General features: G+C 58.2%; 6 protein-coding genes across 6 annotated transcripts; 2 read left to right on the top strand and 4 right to left on the bottom strand.

The window, feature by feature from the left end:
* Positions 1-669: 669 nt before the first annotated feature.
* On the bottom strand, positions 670-3298 carry HRG_00702 (mechanosensitive ion channel domain-containing protein; the record flags this gene model as incomplete). Its single annotated transcript, XM_044859173.1, has 3 exons — positions 670-760; positions 840-1103; positions 1152-3298. 3 exons carry the CDS (start codon positions 3296-3298, stop codon positions 670-672), a joined length of 2502 nt encoding a protein of 833 aa, XP_044725573.1.
* Positions 3299-6008: 2710 nt separating this feature from the next.
* On the bottom strand, positions 6009-8973 carry HRG_00701 (glycosyl hydrolases family 31 domain-containing protein; the record flags this gene model as incomplete). Its single annotated transcript, XM_044859172.1, has 2 exons — positions 6009-8830; positions 8889-8973. The coding sequence occupies 2 exons, from the start codon at positions 8971-8973 to the stop codon at positions 6009-6011; spliced, it is 2907 nt and encodes a 968-aa protein (XP_044725572.1).
* A 949-nt stretch (positions 8974-9922) lies between these two features.
* On the top strand, positions 9923-10790 carry HRG_00700 (nucleoside diphosphate kinase domain-containing protein; the record flags this gene model as incomplete). The annotated part of the gene is made up of 7 exons (XM_044859171.1): positions 9923-9945; positions 10009-10039; positions 10093-10136; positions 10191-10249; positions 10303-10347; positions 10404-10469; positions 10525-10790. 7 exons carry the CDS (start codon positions 9923-9925, stop codon positions 10788-10790), a joined length of 534 nt encoding a protein of 177 aa, XP_044725571.1.
* Positions 10791-10922: 132 nt separating this feature from the next.
* On the bottom strand, positions 10923-11543 carry HRG_00699 (uncharacterized protein; the record flags this gene model as incomplete). The annotated part of the gene is made up of 1 exon (XM_044859170.1): positions 10923-11543. The coding sequence occupies one exon, from the start codon at positions 11541-11543 to the stop codon at positions 10923-10925; it is 621 nt and encodes a 206-aa protein (XP_044725570.1).
* A 901-nt stretch (positions 11544-12444) lies between these two features.
* On the top strand, positions 12445-13629 carry HRG_00698 (uncharacterized protein; the record flags this gene model as incomplete). The annotated part of the gene is made up of 1 exon (XM_044859169.1): positions 12445-13629. One exon carries the CDS (start codon positions 12445-12447, stop codon positions 13627-13629), a length of 1185 nt encoding a protein of 394 aa, XP_044725569.1.
* Positions 13630-14182: 553 nt separating this feature from the next.
* Positions 14183-15470, bottom strand: HRG_00697 (glycosyl hydrolases family 18 domain-containing protein; the record flags this gene model as incomplete). Its single annotated transcript, XM_044859168.1, has 2 exons — positions 14183-15265; positions 15429-15470. The coding sequence occupies 2 exons, from the start codon at positions 15468-15470 to the stop codon at positions 14183-14185; spliced, it is 1125 nt and encodes a 374-aa protein (XP_044725568.1).
* Between the last annotated feature and the right edge of the window lie 380 nt (positions 15471-15850).

The following is a 15850-nucleotide window of genomic DNA, read 5'->3' as shown; positions in this document are numbered from 1 at the left end:
AGCCCACCACCAAGCCTTGGCGCCGTCAACCCTATCGTCATCCAAGACAGCAAAAGCCAGACAGAGCCTCGCCATGACCAAAGGGCCTCGGACAGCATCTATTTCTGGCTCTCGCCGCAGTGACAGAAGAGACACGCCACCGCATGGCATTCTCGGCCAACTAGCCACACCCTGGCCCGTCTGCGAATGTGACAGCCCAGCAGCTGAGGCCGGCTGAAATAAATGCCAGACATTTGGCCCGCTGGCCAATTTACAAGCGTCGCCATTATTTGCGCTGACGACGATCCAGCCGCCCCTGGAACCAAAGTCGCCGTCTTCGTCGCTCGGACCGCCATCTCAACTTTCTTCAACAACTGCATTAAACCTCGAGGCCAAGCAAGAACCAATGGTCCAGTCATCCAGCTCGGGACTGAGCAATCAGCCCAGCTGAAAGGCTTACCGTCACGTCAGCCTCTCGGATCAAGCCCTTTACATCCAACGCCGTGTATTTGGCTCGTCTTGGTGAATGCTTCGTCCACCTTCTAGTCTACCTTTTATACAATGCCATCTTTTTTTTCTTTCGCTGCAACGCCGGCGCTCACCGGCGACCTTTCATGTTCCCACCTACCTACCCGCTTACCATGCAAAGGGAAATTCAATGTCGAGACAAGGGGCGACTACATCCCCGACTTACTGCGTCATTTCGCCAAAGTCAAAAGTGAATACAATCGTCAAGTCGTAAAATGGTGGAAGCATGCCAAGAACGTCAGACTGGCTCATCCTGGTGGCTTCGCGTCCAGGTGCGCGCGCGTCCAAAAATCCGCGACCGAGACTGCGACCACGACTCCCGAGAGACTGACCGAGTAATGCCAGACGCCGTGGCCTGGACATCGGCCTCGGCCTCGCTCTTGAGGCCACGCTCCTTTTCCCTGATAGACGCCATGCGATGCGTCAGGGTATGGTCTCGCCGGTTCTCAATCACGTCCTGGAACCCGAGGATTGCCTCCTCGTTCGTCGTGGGGAGGCGCTGACTCCGCACGCTTCCGCTGCGCATCCGCATGTTGGGCGGCACGGCATTCGGCACGGCATGCGGCGCCGGTCCGTGGTCGTCCTGTGGCTGTTCCCTACCAGACACTGGCGGCGGGGTCGGGCCAGCCCAGTACATGGGATACTCGCGACTGCCGCCGGGGTCCACGCGGAGCGGACCCTGGATGCCAAGCTGCGTCATCTGGTGCATGAGTTCCGTCACAAACTTGTTGTGGCGATTGAGACGGAGGAGCTCGTTCTGGAAGTTGCTCTTGTGCATAAACACCATGTTCATGTGGCAAGAGCGCACCTGATCGAGCTTGGTCATCTCCGTGATGATGGTGGGCTGGAAGTCGCGCTTGTTATTCAAGCAATAGTCGAGCATGCGATCCTTGAGCTCGTCAATCAGGCAGGCCGGCGTGCCGAACCGCATCTCCAGGGGCAGCACATCGGCAAGGCCGTTGGACCGGCGCTGGTTGAGGATGAAGAGCGTGTTGAGCAGAGAGTTGGGTGCCTGAACAATGTGGCCCTGCATCTTCTTAAACTCGGTGTAGAGCAGCGAGATCTCCGTCACGTAGTAGTCGTCACCCGTCATGTCGGCGCCCGTGGAGCCGTAAATGGTGACTCGGTCGCCGACGTCGAACGGATGCTTGATGAAGACGAAGATGACGGACTGCAGAAACTCCTGCGCCGTGGCCTGCAGCATCCACGCGAGACCCAGGAACGAGGTCCCGGCCGACGCGAGACCAGCCGCGGCGGAGCCTGACAAGATGGAGATGAAGACAATGACGGCAATGACGACGATGATGACGAGAAAGACCTTGTCGAGCTTCTCAATGACCGAGTCCAGATCTTTGAGCGAAGCGGCAATAGCCTTTTTCTCCAGGTGAATCTCGTTGCAGACGGTCTCGAACTCTTCAATGGAAATGTCTCCATTAAGATCCTTGTCGAAGACACTAAAGGCAGCGTCCACCTCATCCTGTGTCTCGAAGACGTGCTTCAAGTCGTCGGGATAGACGGTGTCGCGATCGTCGCGCACCACGCTTCTGTATATCAGCCGGGCCAGGGTATGGGCTGCTAGAGTGCTGCGGAGGAGCTCCGAGACGACCTGACGGGGCACATTGGTGTCAACCTTGCGGCCGATGAGGTCGTTGCCGACCTTGTTGGCGACCTGTCCGACCTTGCCGAGGACCTGGCGGGCGTTCTCATGAAACGACTGCAAGGGCGTCTGAGCGCCGCTGGCGCCGGGGGCGTTGGTCCTCTGCCAGAAGCTGTCGCTGTGCTCGAGCTTGGCCTTGGCGAATTCGTACAGCTGGACGAGCTGGCGGACATCTGCCTTGTTGTTGACGATGCGGGTCGAGTAGGTGCGTTGGTGAAAGGAGGTGGCGATCCACTGGATGACAATCTTTTCGACAAAGTTGAGGGAGGCGAGGGTGAAGAGAGCAATGATGACTTTGTTGACAATGTCGATCCAGCCCATGTTGACGTCCTTGGTGTCGTCGACGGGCCCGCGATGGCCATCGTTCGTGGGCATGAAGGAGATGAGGATGGCGAGGAACCAAAGAAAGAGGGCCGTGTGAAGCTCAAGCTGCTGGCCAATGTCCTTCCACTTCTTGGCGTTTATCGAGCCGCCGACGCGGGCGAGGCTGTAGAAGAGGTGCGGCATGAGGCTGGTGACGAGACGGGACAGCCAGAGCGAGCACCAGACAATCTCGAGCCAGATGCCAAACCACAGGAGCTCGACGCCGCCATTGCCGCCCACGAGCTTCTCGTCGGGCCTGAACCTGAAGGCGCCGAGGAGGACGGGGATGAGGAGCAAGGCGGCGCCGGGGATGAGATAGACGATGTAGCGGACGAAGCGGGGGAATTTTTTGAGGAAGAGCCAGAACCTGTAGAGGGCGGCATCCTCGTTCTTCGGCTTGGCCGTCACGTCCTTGGAAGCGGGCTGGTTGAAGGCATCCTCGGGCTCGGGGTTATGGATCCGATTCTTATACTTGGAGGCCAGCTCCTGCTCCTGGTTGGAGACGAAGCGCTCGGCCCGGAGAAGCTCGAGATCGTCATTGAGGCGGGTGGCCTCGGCTCGCAGGCCCGAGTGGTTGTCGTTGCAGTGGGGGTCGTTTGCGGTGGCCTGGGTGTTGAAGGTCTCGAGCGAGGGGGCCGAATGCTTCTCGTCGAATTCGTCCTGCTGATGTGGTGATGGCGGCTGCTGATGGGGCGATAGCGGCTGCTGTTGGGGTCGATGGTGAGGTTGCTGAGAAGAAGCAGCGGGCTCATCGTCTGCCAAGCCAGCCATGTCGAAAAAGACCCGTCGGCGAGACAGTGTATATGCGTGGGTAGAGAGTAGCAATGCCCGATAGCGATGGAACGCTGGGGTGGTGAAACATTAATGGAAGACGTGAGGACTCATCGGACCTGAGACGTGAATTTTTTTTCTTGTTGCTTTACACGACGACGTCCAAGGGCGGTAAGTTTCTCCCCGGGCGCAAGAGAGCAACAAAAGATTTCTTGTGGTTGGACGGCGACGACTTGGTGTTTGCCGTCGGGTCGCGGTGGGGAGCCAATGACGAAATGCAAGTGGGTATGCCCGGCAGGGTTCTGCGACGAGGAGGTGAGGCGAATGGCGATGGATGACGGTTAGGGGCTCGTGCCATCCATGTCGATGATGAGAAGGCCAGCGTCCTCGGCCGGGGAGAGAAGGCGAGATGGATGATGGTGGGATGAGGTAGGGGAGGGAGAAAGAAATGATGCTCAGGTCCGTTGAAACCTTGACGGACAGATAGGCTGGTCCAGAGAGGGAGAGATGGGGGGAGATAGACTCCAGGGTTGCTGGGCAGGAGCTTCCCGACTAGCTAGCAGTGTGGTTGTTGCCTCGCTCGCACACAAGCCGAGATGGCGGTCGAGCACCACCAAGCAACCAAGACCAAGACAGCGCCGGGCCACTAATTACTGTACAGTGTATTTCCGTCCGTCCTTTGTTGACTTGTTACCCTGGCTCTCCACCGCCGTGACTTTTGGTGGAGACGGAGGGCGCCCACATTGTGCTGCCGCGTGGATGTTTTCTCTGTTTGTACGGAGTACCTATGCCTAGGTCGGTACCTAGGTACCTTAAGGTAGCTAAGGTAACTATCAGGTGGGTACTACCTACCTAGTAAAGCACAGGCCAAAGTCGGTGACGAGTGACAAGGAGACGGCGACGAGTCAAGGAGGGCGCTGAGACCATGTAGAACGAGGCTCTCCCACTGGCTTCCAAAAATAAGAATAAAAATGGAATCATCGAATATTCCAGGCCCTGCTGCGCCTGTCGTCCGAAATGGCGTCGTCATGTGCCTGGGAAACAGGGACATCTCGACGCGGTGACGCCACCGATGCTCGTTGGCACTGCACGTCCATGCCCCAGGGGTTCCTTACCGAAGCTTCCGAGAGCTCGTACCAGTGCTCCCCTAACCCTACCGGCAAGCAGGCAGAGATACGCGAGATACCGCAGGCAAGGAAACAATCGGCAAATGAGCACGGTGCGGCGCCGTTGGGCAAGCAAGCCCCAAAGGCCCGTCTTCTCACCGTTGCAGCCAGCAAACACATGAAACGAATGCTCCGTACCATGCGGATACCGTTTGTACATAATCAAGATAGCTGACCGAGTCCTTGCCAAGCCTGCTGCCATGCACAACTCGGCATTTTATGCACCCAGCCCTTTGCGACAATGCAATAATTAATTGCTCACACAGTGAGTACTCCGTGCAGTTCCTCCCGCCGGCCCCAATGTTATGCCTCGCCCTGTGTGGATCGGGCCGAGATCGCCCGGAGCCGGCACGGCCGGGAACAAGCCGTGACACTCTCGGGGAGCTCCGTCTTACATGCACCCTCCCAATTCGGTGCTGCATTTGCAATTCCGCCGCCTGCGTGCAAATTCGCAGCCGGACGGCCATTTTATTTTATTTTATTTTTATCAGATACCACCGTCATTCATTTGGTACTTGTGCAAACCACGGGCTCACTGAGTCGCCAATCGCAAACCCAAACTCGGGCTCGCTGCCGCCCACCCCTGCCTCGATGAAACGCCGCCTCGTCTCTGCGCCAGGTTTGCACGAGGGCTGGGCCTTTTGGCTTGCCGTGCCCGCCCTGGCCCAAACACCAATCCCGGCCCGTGTCTCCCTCGTCCTTCCCGGCCGTCATCTCAAGTCGACCTCGACCTCAGCGAACCCTAATGCCTACGCATTCTTGGCCTGTGCCTGTGTATCCGGGCGCTTGCCTCGTCCTCCTATATGTAGCCGGCTGCCGCCGAGCTCGTGTTCCCCTACAGTAGCGGCACGCGGCGGCTAGACGCAATCCATGCTCCCCGGTCACACCGTCGTCGATCGCGCCCCGATCGGCATCCATCTTGCGTCCTGTTACGTATCTGGAAGATACACGGCATATCTCGTACTACCGGTACACGGCGTCATTATCCCCGGCGTAATCTGCTCTGCGCACCCACGGCGCCTGCTCATCATCAGCCGCATCGTCCCAATCGCCTCCTTGCTTGCCTGCAGCCCGACGTGTTTCCCCAGCCGCCGTAGATGCAGGGCACACCGTGGCCTGCGACGTCTACTGGATGCGTGCAGCGCACTCGCCCCGTGCATGTACATAACTCGGTCCCCAAAACCCATTCTCTCACAGTTTACCACCCGTACTTGCAGCCTCCTAAGTTACCTCTGCTGAAGGAGGCTTGTGGCAGCCCCCGAGTCCGCCCTGTCGATCCCTACCCCCTGAGTGCGCCATGCAACGCAGCCTCGAGCTTAAGTCTACTTCGACCTAATTAGCCTGTGAGGCACTTTCCGTATCTCCATGTCATGTAGCGTGAATGGAGCAAGTCATTCGTCCCCACAGTCCCAGGCGTCAGGCTCTTCATACAACGTAGCTGCAGCATCTCTTACAACAACTTACGCACAAGTACCGCAACAAAACAGTTCCGTCCCCGATCATCCCTCTACCAATCCCGTCAGGCTTTTGGCGTCCACCTCGCCTCAGGCCCTGGGCTTGATGCTCCAGTCCTGTCCGATGCGAGCTCCCACCCGGCCAAGCACCACAAACGCAGCTCGCCCCTTCTCGGCGGCGTGGTATTCAGCCTTGACGGCCCACTTCTGGCCCTTGGATTCAATATGCACTTCCTTTCGATCCCACGCCGACGGGGCTCCGACAATGATGATCCTGTCAACAAACACCTCGTGCATCGCCTTCAGCCAGGTGCCCGCCTTGACCTTCTTCATGTCGCGACCCTCGGCGTCAACCGACGACAGCGTGTTCCCGGTCAAGCTAAACTTGCGGTAAATATACTGCCCCTTTTCGTGGTCAAACGTGTCGCCGTCGTCCGTGTACAGCTCGCCCTCGGCTCCCCCGCTCTTGGAGACCGAGACGACCAGCGTGTAGTCGTCGAAACGCATCATGGCACTGGACCGCCGGGGAATGTCACGGCGCGGGAAGATGTGCCCTCCACGCATCAGGAGCGGGATTTGGTGGATCGCGGCCTGCACGGTCAGAGGCTTGCCCTTTTGCGTCTTCATCACCTGGTAGGTTGCGTAGTCGTAGTAGACCTCGTTATCGGGGATCCACACGTCCGTCGACTCCTTGTCCTGTTCCACAATCGGCTTGACTAGCAGACCAGTCGATCCGACGAACATCTGGTTGTCAATCGCGAAGCCGTCTTCTTCCGACGGGTGCGTCCAGAACATGGGCCGAACAATGGGGCTGCCGTCCCGGTTGGCGTGGAAAAAGGCCGTATACCACGACGGCAGCAACGAGTAGCGCAGTCGCAAGGCGGCCGTCACGATGCCAGTGTACGGTTCGCCGAGCAGGTACGGCTCCCGGCGACGCGAATCAATGTGCGCATGGCCCCTGTAGAAGGGGTAAAAGGCGCCAGCTTGATACCAACGAGCCATCAGGTCCTTCTCGGGGTTGCCGAAAAAGCCCCCGACGTCGGCGCCGGCAAAGGGAAAGCCCGAGATGCCCTGGTTCAAGGTCATCGGGATGGACGCGGCGAGATGATCCCAGGATGCCTGGTTGTCGCCAGTCCACATGGCGCCGAGCCGCTGCGAGCCTGCGTAGAAGGAGCGGGTCAGGACGAACGGCCGGCGCTTCTCTCCCCTTTTGCGCGTTATCAGGGCCTCAAAAGTGGCGTTGTGAAAGGTGAGGCCATTCAGATTGTGCACGTCGCGATGCTCCCAGCGTCCGTAATGGATGTTGTCCTTGGGCATCGTCGTCTCGGGGCCATTGAAGACCGAGGGCTCGTTCATGTCGTTCCAGATAAACGTGTTCTCCATGGTGCCCTTGAATGAATCGTACTTGTACAACGTCTTCCACCACTCGTTGGCCTTGGGGTTGAAGCAGTCGATCCAGTTGGAGGAGCCGGGCCAGCACCACCCCTCGTAAATCTCGTTGTCCTTGTTATGGACGGCGAGGTCTTGAGACGTCAACTGCTTGCTAACTGGATATTCGTCCAGTTTCTTAATGTGGGGATCAATGATGACGACCAGCTTGCGGCCGTGGCTGTCAAGCTGCTTGCCTGTTCCAATCGGATCCGGAAACGAGTGCGGCTCCCACGTAAAGTATTTTCTATCGTCCGTGTACTCAATGTCCAGCCAGATGATGTCGTACGGGATCTTGAACTTGTCCATCTTCCGGTCGACGTCGCGCACGTCGTCGTCCGAGATGTAGTTCCAGCGGCACTGGTGATAACCGATGGAGAACTCCTGGGGCATGGCCGTGTAGCCAGTGAGCTCGCCGTACAGTTTGGTAAGGTCGTGGGGTGTCGGGCCCATGAAGACGAAGACGTCGAGGACGCCGCTCTCGGAGATCCAGTGGGTGTGCGTGCTGGTCTTGGCGCCGGGCCCAAGGTGAAGAGGGTTGTCGCCGTCCTTGCCCTTGATGATGTCTACCCATGTCTCGGCGGCGTTGAGCCAGAAGACACCGACAGACGACTCCTTGCGGTGTGCTTGCATGAAAGGGATGGAGCCGTAGAGCGTCATGGGGCTGTCGAGGACATATTCGAACACGTCCGAGTTGTACATTCGGTAGGGTTCTTGATGGTTCTCTTCGCCTCCCCGGGTCTGCTTCAACGACAGGGGCCCGGTGTGCTCGGGGATGCCGAAGACGTGCTCGTATCCCAGGAAAGAGATGTCCAATGCAAGGCTCTCGGGACCACGAGGCTTGGAGTCGGTATTTCCACCGAAAGTCTCCTCCCACCAGGTGCTCTCGTCTTCGCCGGTGGCGACTTCACCCTCCTGTCCCTCGGGCTTTTCCACCTTGGGCCGCCAGTGCTCCATGTTGAGAAGACCACGGCCGTTGAACTTGATGTGTGTTTTCCCGTCCCGCCTGAATTCCATTTCGAACGGCGCAAATTTGACGACGGCCTCGAGCTTGGAGTCGGGGCCATACTTGACGTTGACTTGCGACTTGTCCTGGAAGGCTACCTGCGCCGACTTGTCCAGGTCCAGGCCGCCAACGATGACCCAGTTTTCGGCTTCGTTATAGCGTTCCTTTCTCACGGGACTGTTGTTCCTGAGCGCAATGTCTCCCTTTTGGCGCTTCTCCTCGTCGATGGTGACTCGTGCCGCCCCGCTCTTGAGAAATGAGACAGTGACGGGGAATCGTTCCGTGTCGCCCTTTGCGTTGGTCGTCTTAAGGATCGTGGCATGCAGCTGGCCGTCCTTCAAGGACGGGGATTCAGGAATGACTCGGTAGGGCGAGCTCCAAGTCGGGTGTTGGGCTGCGGCGTTGTCGGCGTAGGCTCGGTTGCGCTGGCAGAAGCCAGACTGATGGCACTTTTTGAAGTCATGTTCCTTGACGGATGCTAGGGGTAATGTCAGCCTGCATTGTAAGTTTATCCCAGGACCTCGGAACTGTCGGACCTGCGGGCTGCAAGAGGCAGACCAAAGCCGCCACGAAGCAGAGGAGCGCTGTCCAGTCCCGGGACAGCCCGGACAGGGACCTCATGGCGAGGACGCGTTCCTGGAGCGTCGCAAGGGACAATTGAGCTCAATAGACGAGTGCTGAATGGACTTGGTTGAGCATGAGAAGCACGGGGTGGATTCCAACGCGTGCCCAGGCTTTGAGAAGGGGGGTTTTGCTGTGGATAGATGATGGGTGAAGGTGGTGACAGTCCCGATGTCAAGCTGTCCCCTACCTAATCCGAACTTCCGAAGTACCTAATTACCTCCTGCCACTTGCTCGGTACGTAACTTAGGATATCTGCCTGGATGCCCTGCATAGCAGCTCCGGATCAAGCCTAGCCCCAAACAGGCCCGAGAGAGCTTTGGCGGGGCATTTGCCCCTCTGGGTTTCAATCGCACCAGGCACTCTTGCTTGGAAGCTTGCGTCCAACGTCGCAGAATCCTGTATTTTGGACGATGCAGCAAGTATTTCTTGCCTTTTCGAGAGCTACACTGCACCAAGACTAAATGTAAATATTTGGTCGCTTGGCGGGTTGCAGAGCTTAGAGACGAGGCTTGACAGACGGGCCAGCGCAGAATGCAAGACAGAAGTGTCAGAACAGGTCATACAGGATCGGAGTCGGCAGAGGTCAGAGAACTCGCAGCATAACATCATGCTTCTTCATGCTTCGCGTAGGTAAGTCATGAGCTCATCCTGCCACACTGCACCAAGCAACTTAACTCGCATCGACCTTGTTGATGTGCAGAGAGGTCCAGCTCCTGTGGCTCGTGAAACACCGCCACAGATTCACCCATTGGGCACAAACGAGCCGCTGCCCGCTGCGGGGCTCCTCCAAGCAAGACCCCTCTGCCCGCACCACAAATTGCATATAATTTCCTCTTCCACCTCTGCTTCTCCTCGTATCAATTGCCTCTGCATCCAGCTTCTCCCGCTCAGTCAAACCTCGCTTCCATTTCCCCGCACTCGGAAATCTCATCTCGAATCTTACATCATGTCTAACATTAACGAGCGGACGTGAGTGGCCCTGTCGACCCCGCCATGTTACCCCTCCCAAGGAATCTAACGACGAGTGGATAGCTTCATCGCCGTCAAGCCCGATGGCGTCCGAGTAAGCATGCTCCCTGGACCTCATGGAGAGATGCGCTGACAGTATGCCCTAAGCGTGGTCTCGTCGGCAACATCATCTCCCGCTTCGAGAACCGCGGGTAAGGGTTCTGTCTCTACTTCTGCCTCGCCGGCTTGGACTGACCTTGTCATAGCTTCAAGCTCGTCGCCATGAAGCTGATCCACCCCTCCAAAGAGCACATGCAGGAGCACTGTTCGTCCCCCTGCCTGCTCTTCAAAGCATCTCTTCATGCTAACTACTTGCAGACCAAGACTTGAAGACGAAGCCTTTCTTCAACGACCTGGTCGACTGTGAGTTCGCTTCGTCTCAATACACCACCGGCACAGCTTGTCCTGACACTCTGCAGTCATGTCCAGCGGCCCCGTCTGCGCCATGGTTTGGGAGGGCCTTGACGTTGTCAAGACCGGCCGTGGTAAGTTGGATTCCCCGCAGCACAAGATACTCGGCCACTGAAACTTGTTCTCCAGTCATGCTCGGTGCTACCGACCCGCTGGCCTCGGCCCCCGGCACCATCCGCGGTGACTTCGCCATTCACCTGGGCCGCAACGTCTGCCACGGCTCCGACTCGGTCGAGAGCGCTCAGAAGGAGATTAAGCAATGGTTCAAGGGCGAGGTGCTCATCAACTACCGCTCTTCCGGCAAGGAGTGGGTATACGACCTCAAGGACAAGAGGGTCAAGGTCGAGACTGAGGAGCCCGCGGCTTGCGAGGGACTCCCCGTTGACAAGCTCTAAACGCATCCCAGGTGGATCGCGACGATGCTCCCTGACACTCGCAAAAAGATGCGTGGCTTTCACAAAAGACAGGAAAGAGATGAAAATCAAGAAACCTCCAGCATTCAATTCTGTTGAGCCACCTCGTGTCAATCAGGACTTGCGCGTCAAGGAGCCCCTGATTCTCGTGAGTACACCCGCAAACCAGGGTGTAGCCCAGACACTGCCAATTATTCGGAGCGGCAGCAAAGCCTTGGTCACGGCATACGCCAGCGCCACCTCCAGGAGGATCTCGTACTTGCGGTCTCCCCGTTTCCACTGCTCCATGACGGTTTCCGTGTGAGACTTGCCCTGGCTCTCAGCAGCCTGCTCAAACTCAGCCATCGACGAGTCCTGGCCAAATCCAAACCAGCCCTTTCGGCGAAAGTAGCGCTCAAACCTCGTGATGCCGCTCTGGATGTTTTCTCCCAAATGCTCGGTCGCGTACGAAACCGGCATGAAGGTGGTGTAGTGGAAGATGGCAAATAGGGCGACGAGAGGGGCGATGGCTGTGAGCTCGTGCAGGATGAGAAAGGCCACGACGTGGGAGCCTGGCGCGTTGCGGAGACGCGTGGTATACTTTTGCAAGCGCTTGGGAAGCTTGGAGGTGATGCGATCAATGCGCGAAGCTTGAGATGGAGGAGATTGCGAGGATGAATGCCGTGCAGAGCGGGCTATGCGCTGCGCTCGCAGTTGGCGAGGCCATGTGTAGAGGGGTGGGGTACGGCGAAGCATGGCGTCGACGGTGATGATGAGAGAGGAGGATTGAGTACTGGTTCGTAGTGAACTTGTGGTCCTGTTGCGCCTCGGTCATGGACTCAAAATAATTAGATGAGCTTGCCATTGTGGTGAGCCTTGGTTAGCTAAGCTCCTGGGTACACAGTTGGCTACCCGGGAGCGAGGAGCCATTCTCCTCAATCTTCACCGCCTGGGGATTTTCAATGCGGCGCATCACTGGGAGCCTCATAGCCTTCCAATGCATTGTTTACATCTACTGTGCAGGACGGGACACTGGCATCGGCAGGCTCCTGCACGCGGGAAGGGAAGGACAAAGGCCAGACAATACCGTTCGACTTCCTTACGTCGATGACTCTCTGAGGCCCGCATCAGAGAGCCCTGGTGTCGTTCAGGGCTCCTAGACATGGCCAGAGATGCCTGTTCCTTGGGTGTCGGCGACGTGACGTGGGGGAGGGGGGGAAGGGTTGAGTCGTCAGTGACGCCGGTGCGGCCACTCTCTGGCACCTGGCAGAGTCGAGTCTCCCCCCCTTGGATCTTGCCTGATGTGTCCAAGGGGGCAAGGTAGGAGGGCTGTCTCTGCGTCGACTCAAGCTTCCTCAATCGGAAGTCACCTGGTCGGGCCTGCGGTCAGGTAACTGCCTCGCCTGCTTGCTGGAAGGCGCCCCAGCTCGTCCTCCATCGCCCACAGTCGCCTCCTCTCCTCTCTTCCTCACTTTCTTCTCTCTCATCTTCTCCTCCCCTTTCTCCCATTTACTGCTCCAGCAGCTCATCCTCCATCCGCTGCCTGCCGCAACCAGCCGCTCTCTTTGCACTCCTCCCTCTCTCTTCTCTCCACTCAGTCATTCCCACTTCAAGCGACAAGCATCCCGCAAGCCAAGGCCTCGATCAAGACGTCGGAATGGCTGCCTTCAAGCGCACGGCCATCATGGTCGCCGTGGCTGGCCTCGCCGCCACTGTTTCTGCCCTCAAGTTCCCCAAGGAAAACATCATCCTCTGCGACTGCGGAATCGGCGACAACAAGGAGCATCCTGACTGGTCCACCTCTCGCCAGATGAACTGGTACCAGGAGATTTCTTGGCCTCCAATCGCCTACTCGTACCCCGAGGCTCCAGACATGGCCGTCCAGGTCCCCTTCAAGGATGGCATCTATCCCTGGGTCCCCACGGGCGCCACTGCCACCATGCCCAACGGCAATGTCTGGTCAGCCTACATCGAGGACGGCACCCCGGACGGCTTCAAGGCCGGAAGTGCCGTCACCACCAAGGAAGGCGGCCAGATGCTCAACTGCTGGGCCTATCGCGGTCGCCCTGTTAGTGCCGCCATCAACAAGACTGTCAACCACGACGCCGTCTGCTGGAGTGCTTTTGTCTGCAACCGCGACAATCATCCCCCTCCTCGCCCCAAGGACATGGGCTCGCAGACGTCGTCTCTGACCACAGCATCCGCTGCTCCAACCACGTCCTACTTCTCCCAAATTCCTGCCACCCCTATCCCCTTTACGTCCCCTGGCAAGCCTGCCCCGACGGCCTCGCCCCAGGCCGGAACCCTTTCTGTCTCTGCCACCGTCAGCCCGCGCTTCATCAACTGGCCCGATTCTTGGCAGGCCTTCATCAACCACTTTGTTTGGGACAAGAGCACGGGCAAATGTGTGGGAGGCCCCATTCAGGGCGTTGGGTTCACCATCGCCGTGGACTGTGCCGGAATCCAGGTCGACGAGGACACCCACATGACGCTGCTCTTGATCAAGGCGCTGCGCGACGTCGGCCTCAACAGCCTCTGGTTCAACCAGAACCCCACCATCCCTAGCAACAACGGTACCACCCCTGCGAGCCAGAGCTGGGTCGTCATGCCTGAGGTTTTCACCCTGCATGCTACTGATGCTGCCACGGGCAAAGTTGTCGGCCATCTGTCGTACAAGACTCACTATGACGGCTTTCTCTCGGGCCCTTGCTCGACGTGCGAGACCGCTCGGTTCAACAGCCTCTTCTTCAACCCAATCATCGCTGCCGTCCAGAGCAGCTACCCCATCTACTACAACTTCACCGTTGAGGCCCGTTGCGACCCCTGGATGGTCTGCTTCTGATGGATTCGCGATCGCTTGTGGTGGACTTGTAGTGTTACAGCCGACGCATTTGTATGGGGGCCGAGTTTGAGCCGATAATGCAATGGTGGAAATGATTGAAGGAAGTTGACCCATGTTTACTCGACTGGCTTTATGTTAGACATGTTTGCTGTTTTTACATGAATAGATCTCGCACGAGGTGTCCCTCTTTGCCATGGCTGCTTCGACCTCGGTGACGCGGCCTCTATTGTGCGTCGACGTCGGACTCTCTGTACCGACGCCCAAGCACGGCGCCATCACGAGCCAGGAGTGAGACTCGACCATGGCTTGTCTTATGTACCTTTGGACGTTTCATTGGAGGCAATGAACCCCCTAGCTGGGCGTTTGCACGGCATGACTCTGCTGGGCTTATGTACAATTGGGGCTGGACACGACGAGGGAAACGCGTTGCGCAGGTGACGTTGGGGGACCGGATCAAGGGAAATGGCCTTCCCGACGTGATCCATCATGAACCAGCATCAGGGGACGGCAAGGCAGTACAAGAGCAACAGCGGCAGTGGGCGCAAGCTCGCATTCAGTCGTCGTTGTGTCCACCGTCAGAATAGTACTCGAATGGCGCCGGCACATGCAGGGGATCACCGCCGGTCTCGTCTGGATCAATTTCGTGCCCTTCAGCAGGGGTAGCAGCGACAGCACGGTCGGAAGGCTGAGTAGGTGGCGGCGCGGCAAGAGCATGGCTCCTCAGCAGAGATGACATGTGCTGGGCCCACTCCCACGGGCGCTGGGCGTCGCCGGGCAGGCTGTTGAAGTACTCCCAGCCCATGGCGCCGCCGAAGGTCTGCTGACGGCGCTTCAGGGCGGCGAGGACGGCGGACAGCATGTGCCAGGGGACAAAGCCCTTGCCGTTGGCGGGGTTTGTGACGAGGCCGACGACAATCTTGTGGGCGGGCCAGCCCTTTTGGAGCATGAGATCGTACATGTAGGTGCTGGAGAGGTCGCCCCAGCCGCAGTAGAACTGGGTGTTGTACCAGGCGATGTCGTTGCCGCGCAGGACCTCGAGGGCCTCGTAGTCGAAGCCGCTCAGGTTCTTCTCGGCATCGAGGAGGGCCATGGCGACGGGGGCGAGGGTTATGATGAAGTCTGGGCCAAAGTCGCTGCGCAGGCGATCAATGAGGCGGATGATGCCGGCCAAGCTCATGTTTTCCTCGACGTCGAGGTCGAGGCCGTCGAGGCCCTTTTCGCGGACGAGGTCGCGCAGCGGGGCGTAGTAGGCCTCGAAGCGGGCATCGTCGTCGGGAGCAGCGGCGGAGACGTCGAGGCGCTCATAAGACCCGCGGGCGGCGCCGCCGAGCATGGCGAGGACCTTGATGCCGGCGGCCTGCAGGAGGCGCAGCTCGGCCCAGAGGGTCTGGAAACGCGGGTGGTCCGGGGGGTGGTCGTTGAGGGTGAGGGCCTGCGGGTCGCCGTTGATGTGGACGGCGGCCAGGATGAGGTGCGTCAGGGAGATGGCGGGCTGGGTGAGGAGGGGGAGAAGGGAGATGTGCTGGCCGGAGTGAGGGTCATGGTGGGTTTGGTAGTAGGTGATGATTCGGGGGAGGTGGTGGTGGTTGTGGTGGTGGTTGCTGTCGACGGCGGGTCGCGGCGTGGTAGGGGGGAGCTTGGGGGGGCATGAGGAGCGCGCGCGAGGGAGATTTCGGGAGGATGCGACGGAATGGATGGATGAGGCTCGTGGTGATGACGGGGTTTAGTTGGCATGGAGGGGCGAACATCAGCTGGAGGGCCAAGAGTCCATCGTAACAGAAAGAAGCGCGCTCAAGTACCGCCCGCGCATCTGTCAGGCGCATGATACCTTGCACCTGCATGAGCTGTTATCAAGAACTGCCTAGCTCCCTGTGCTGCCCCTCCATGTGCGAGGAACTAAGGGCCTGATCCATAACGTCAGCCACCTAGCTTATAGCATACCCCCGTTCCAGCACCCTTTTCCTACTAAAAGTCGGGTTTTTTATATATCTATATTATTATTGTTATTGAGATTATACTAGTGACCTATCTAGAGGTATCTAGAACTTTAGCGTTAAATAGGAGGGAAAAACTAGAGTGCCTAGAGGAAAACCCTCCCCTCTTTCGTAGCTAGTCCGCCCTTATACCGGGTCGCGGTTGCAATACGTAGGAATCTTACGCCGGCTATCGTAGGTATCGTTTTTAGTTAGTCGGAATCGCGTTAGCCCCGCTATAAAGTAAC

The sequence above is a fragment of the Hirsutella rhossiliensis genome (assembly GCF_020360975.1).
Source record: "Hirsutella rhossiliensis strain HR02 chromosome Unknown scaffold00001, whole genome shotgun sequence".
Lineage (NCBI taxonomy): Eukaryota > Fungi > Ascomycota > Sordariomycetes > Hypocreales > Ophiocordycipitaceae > Hirsutella > Hirsutella rhossiliensis.
The sequence above is the reverse complement of the archived record's forward strand: the minus strand, read 5'-3'. Positions and strand labels throughout refer to the sequence as shown.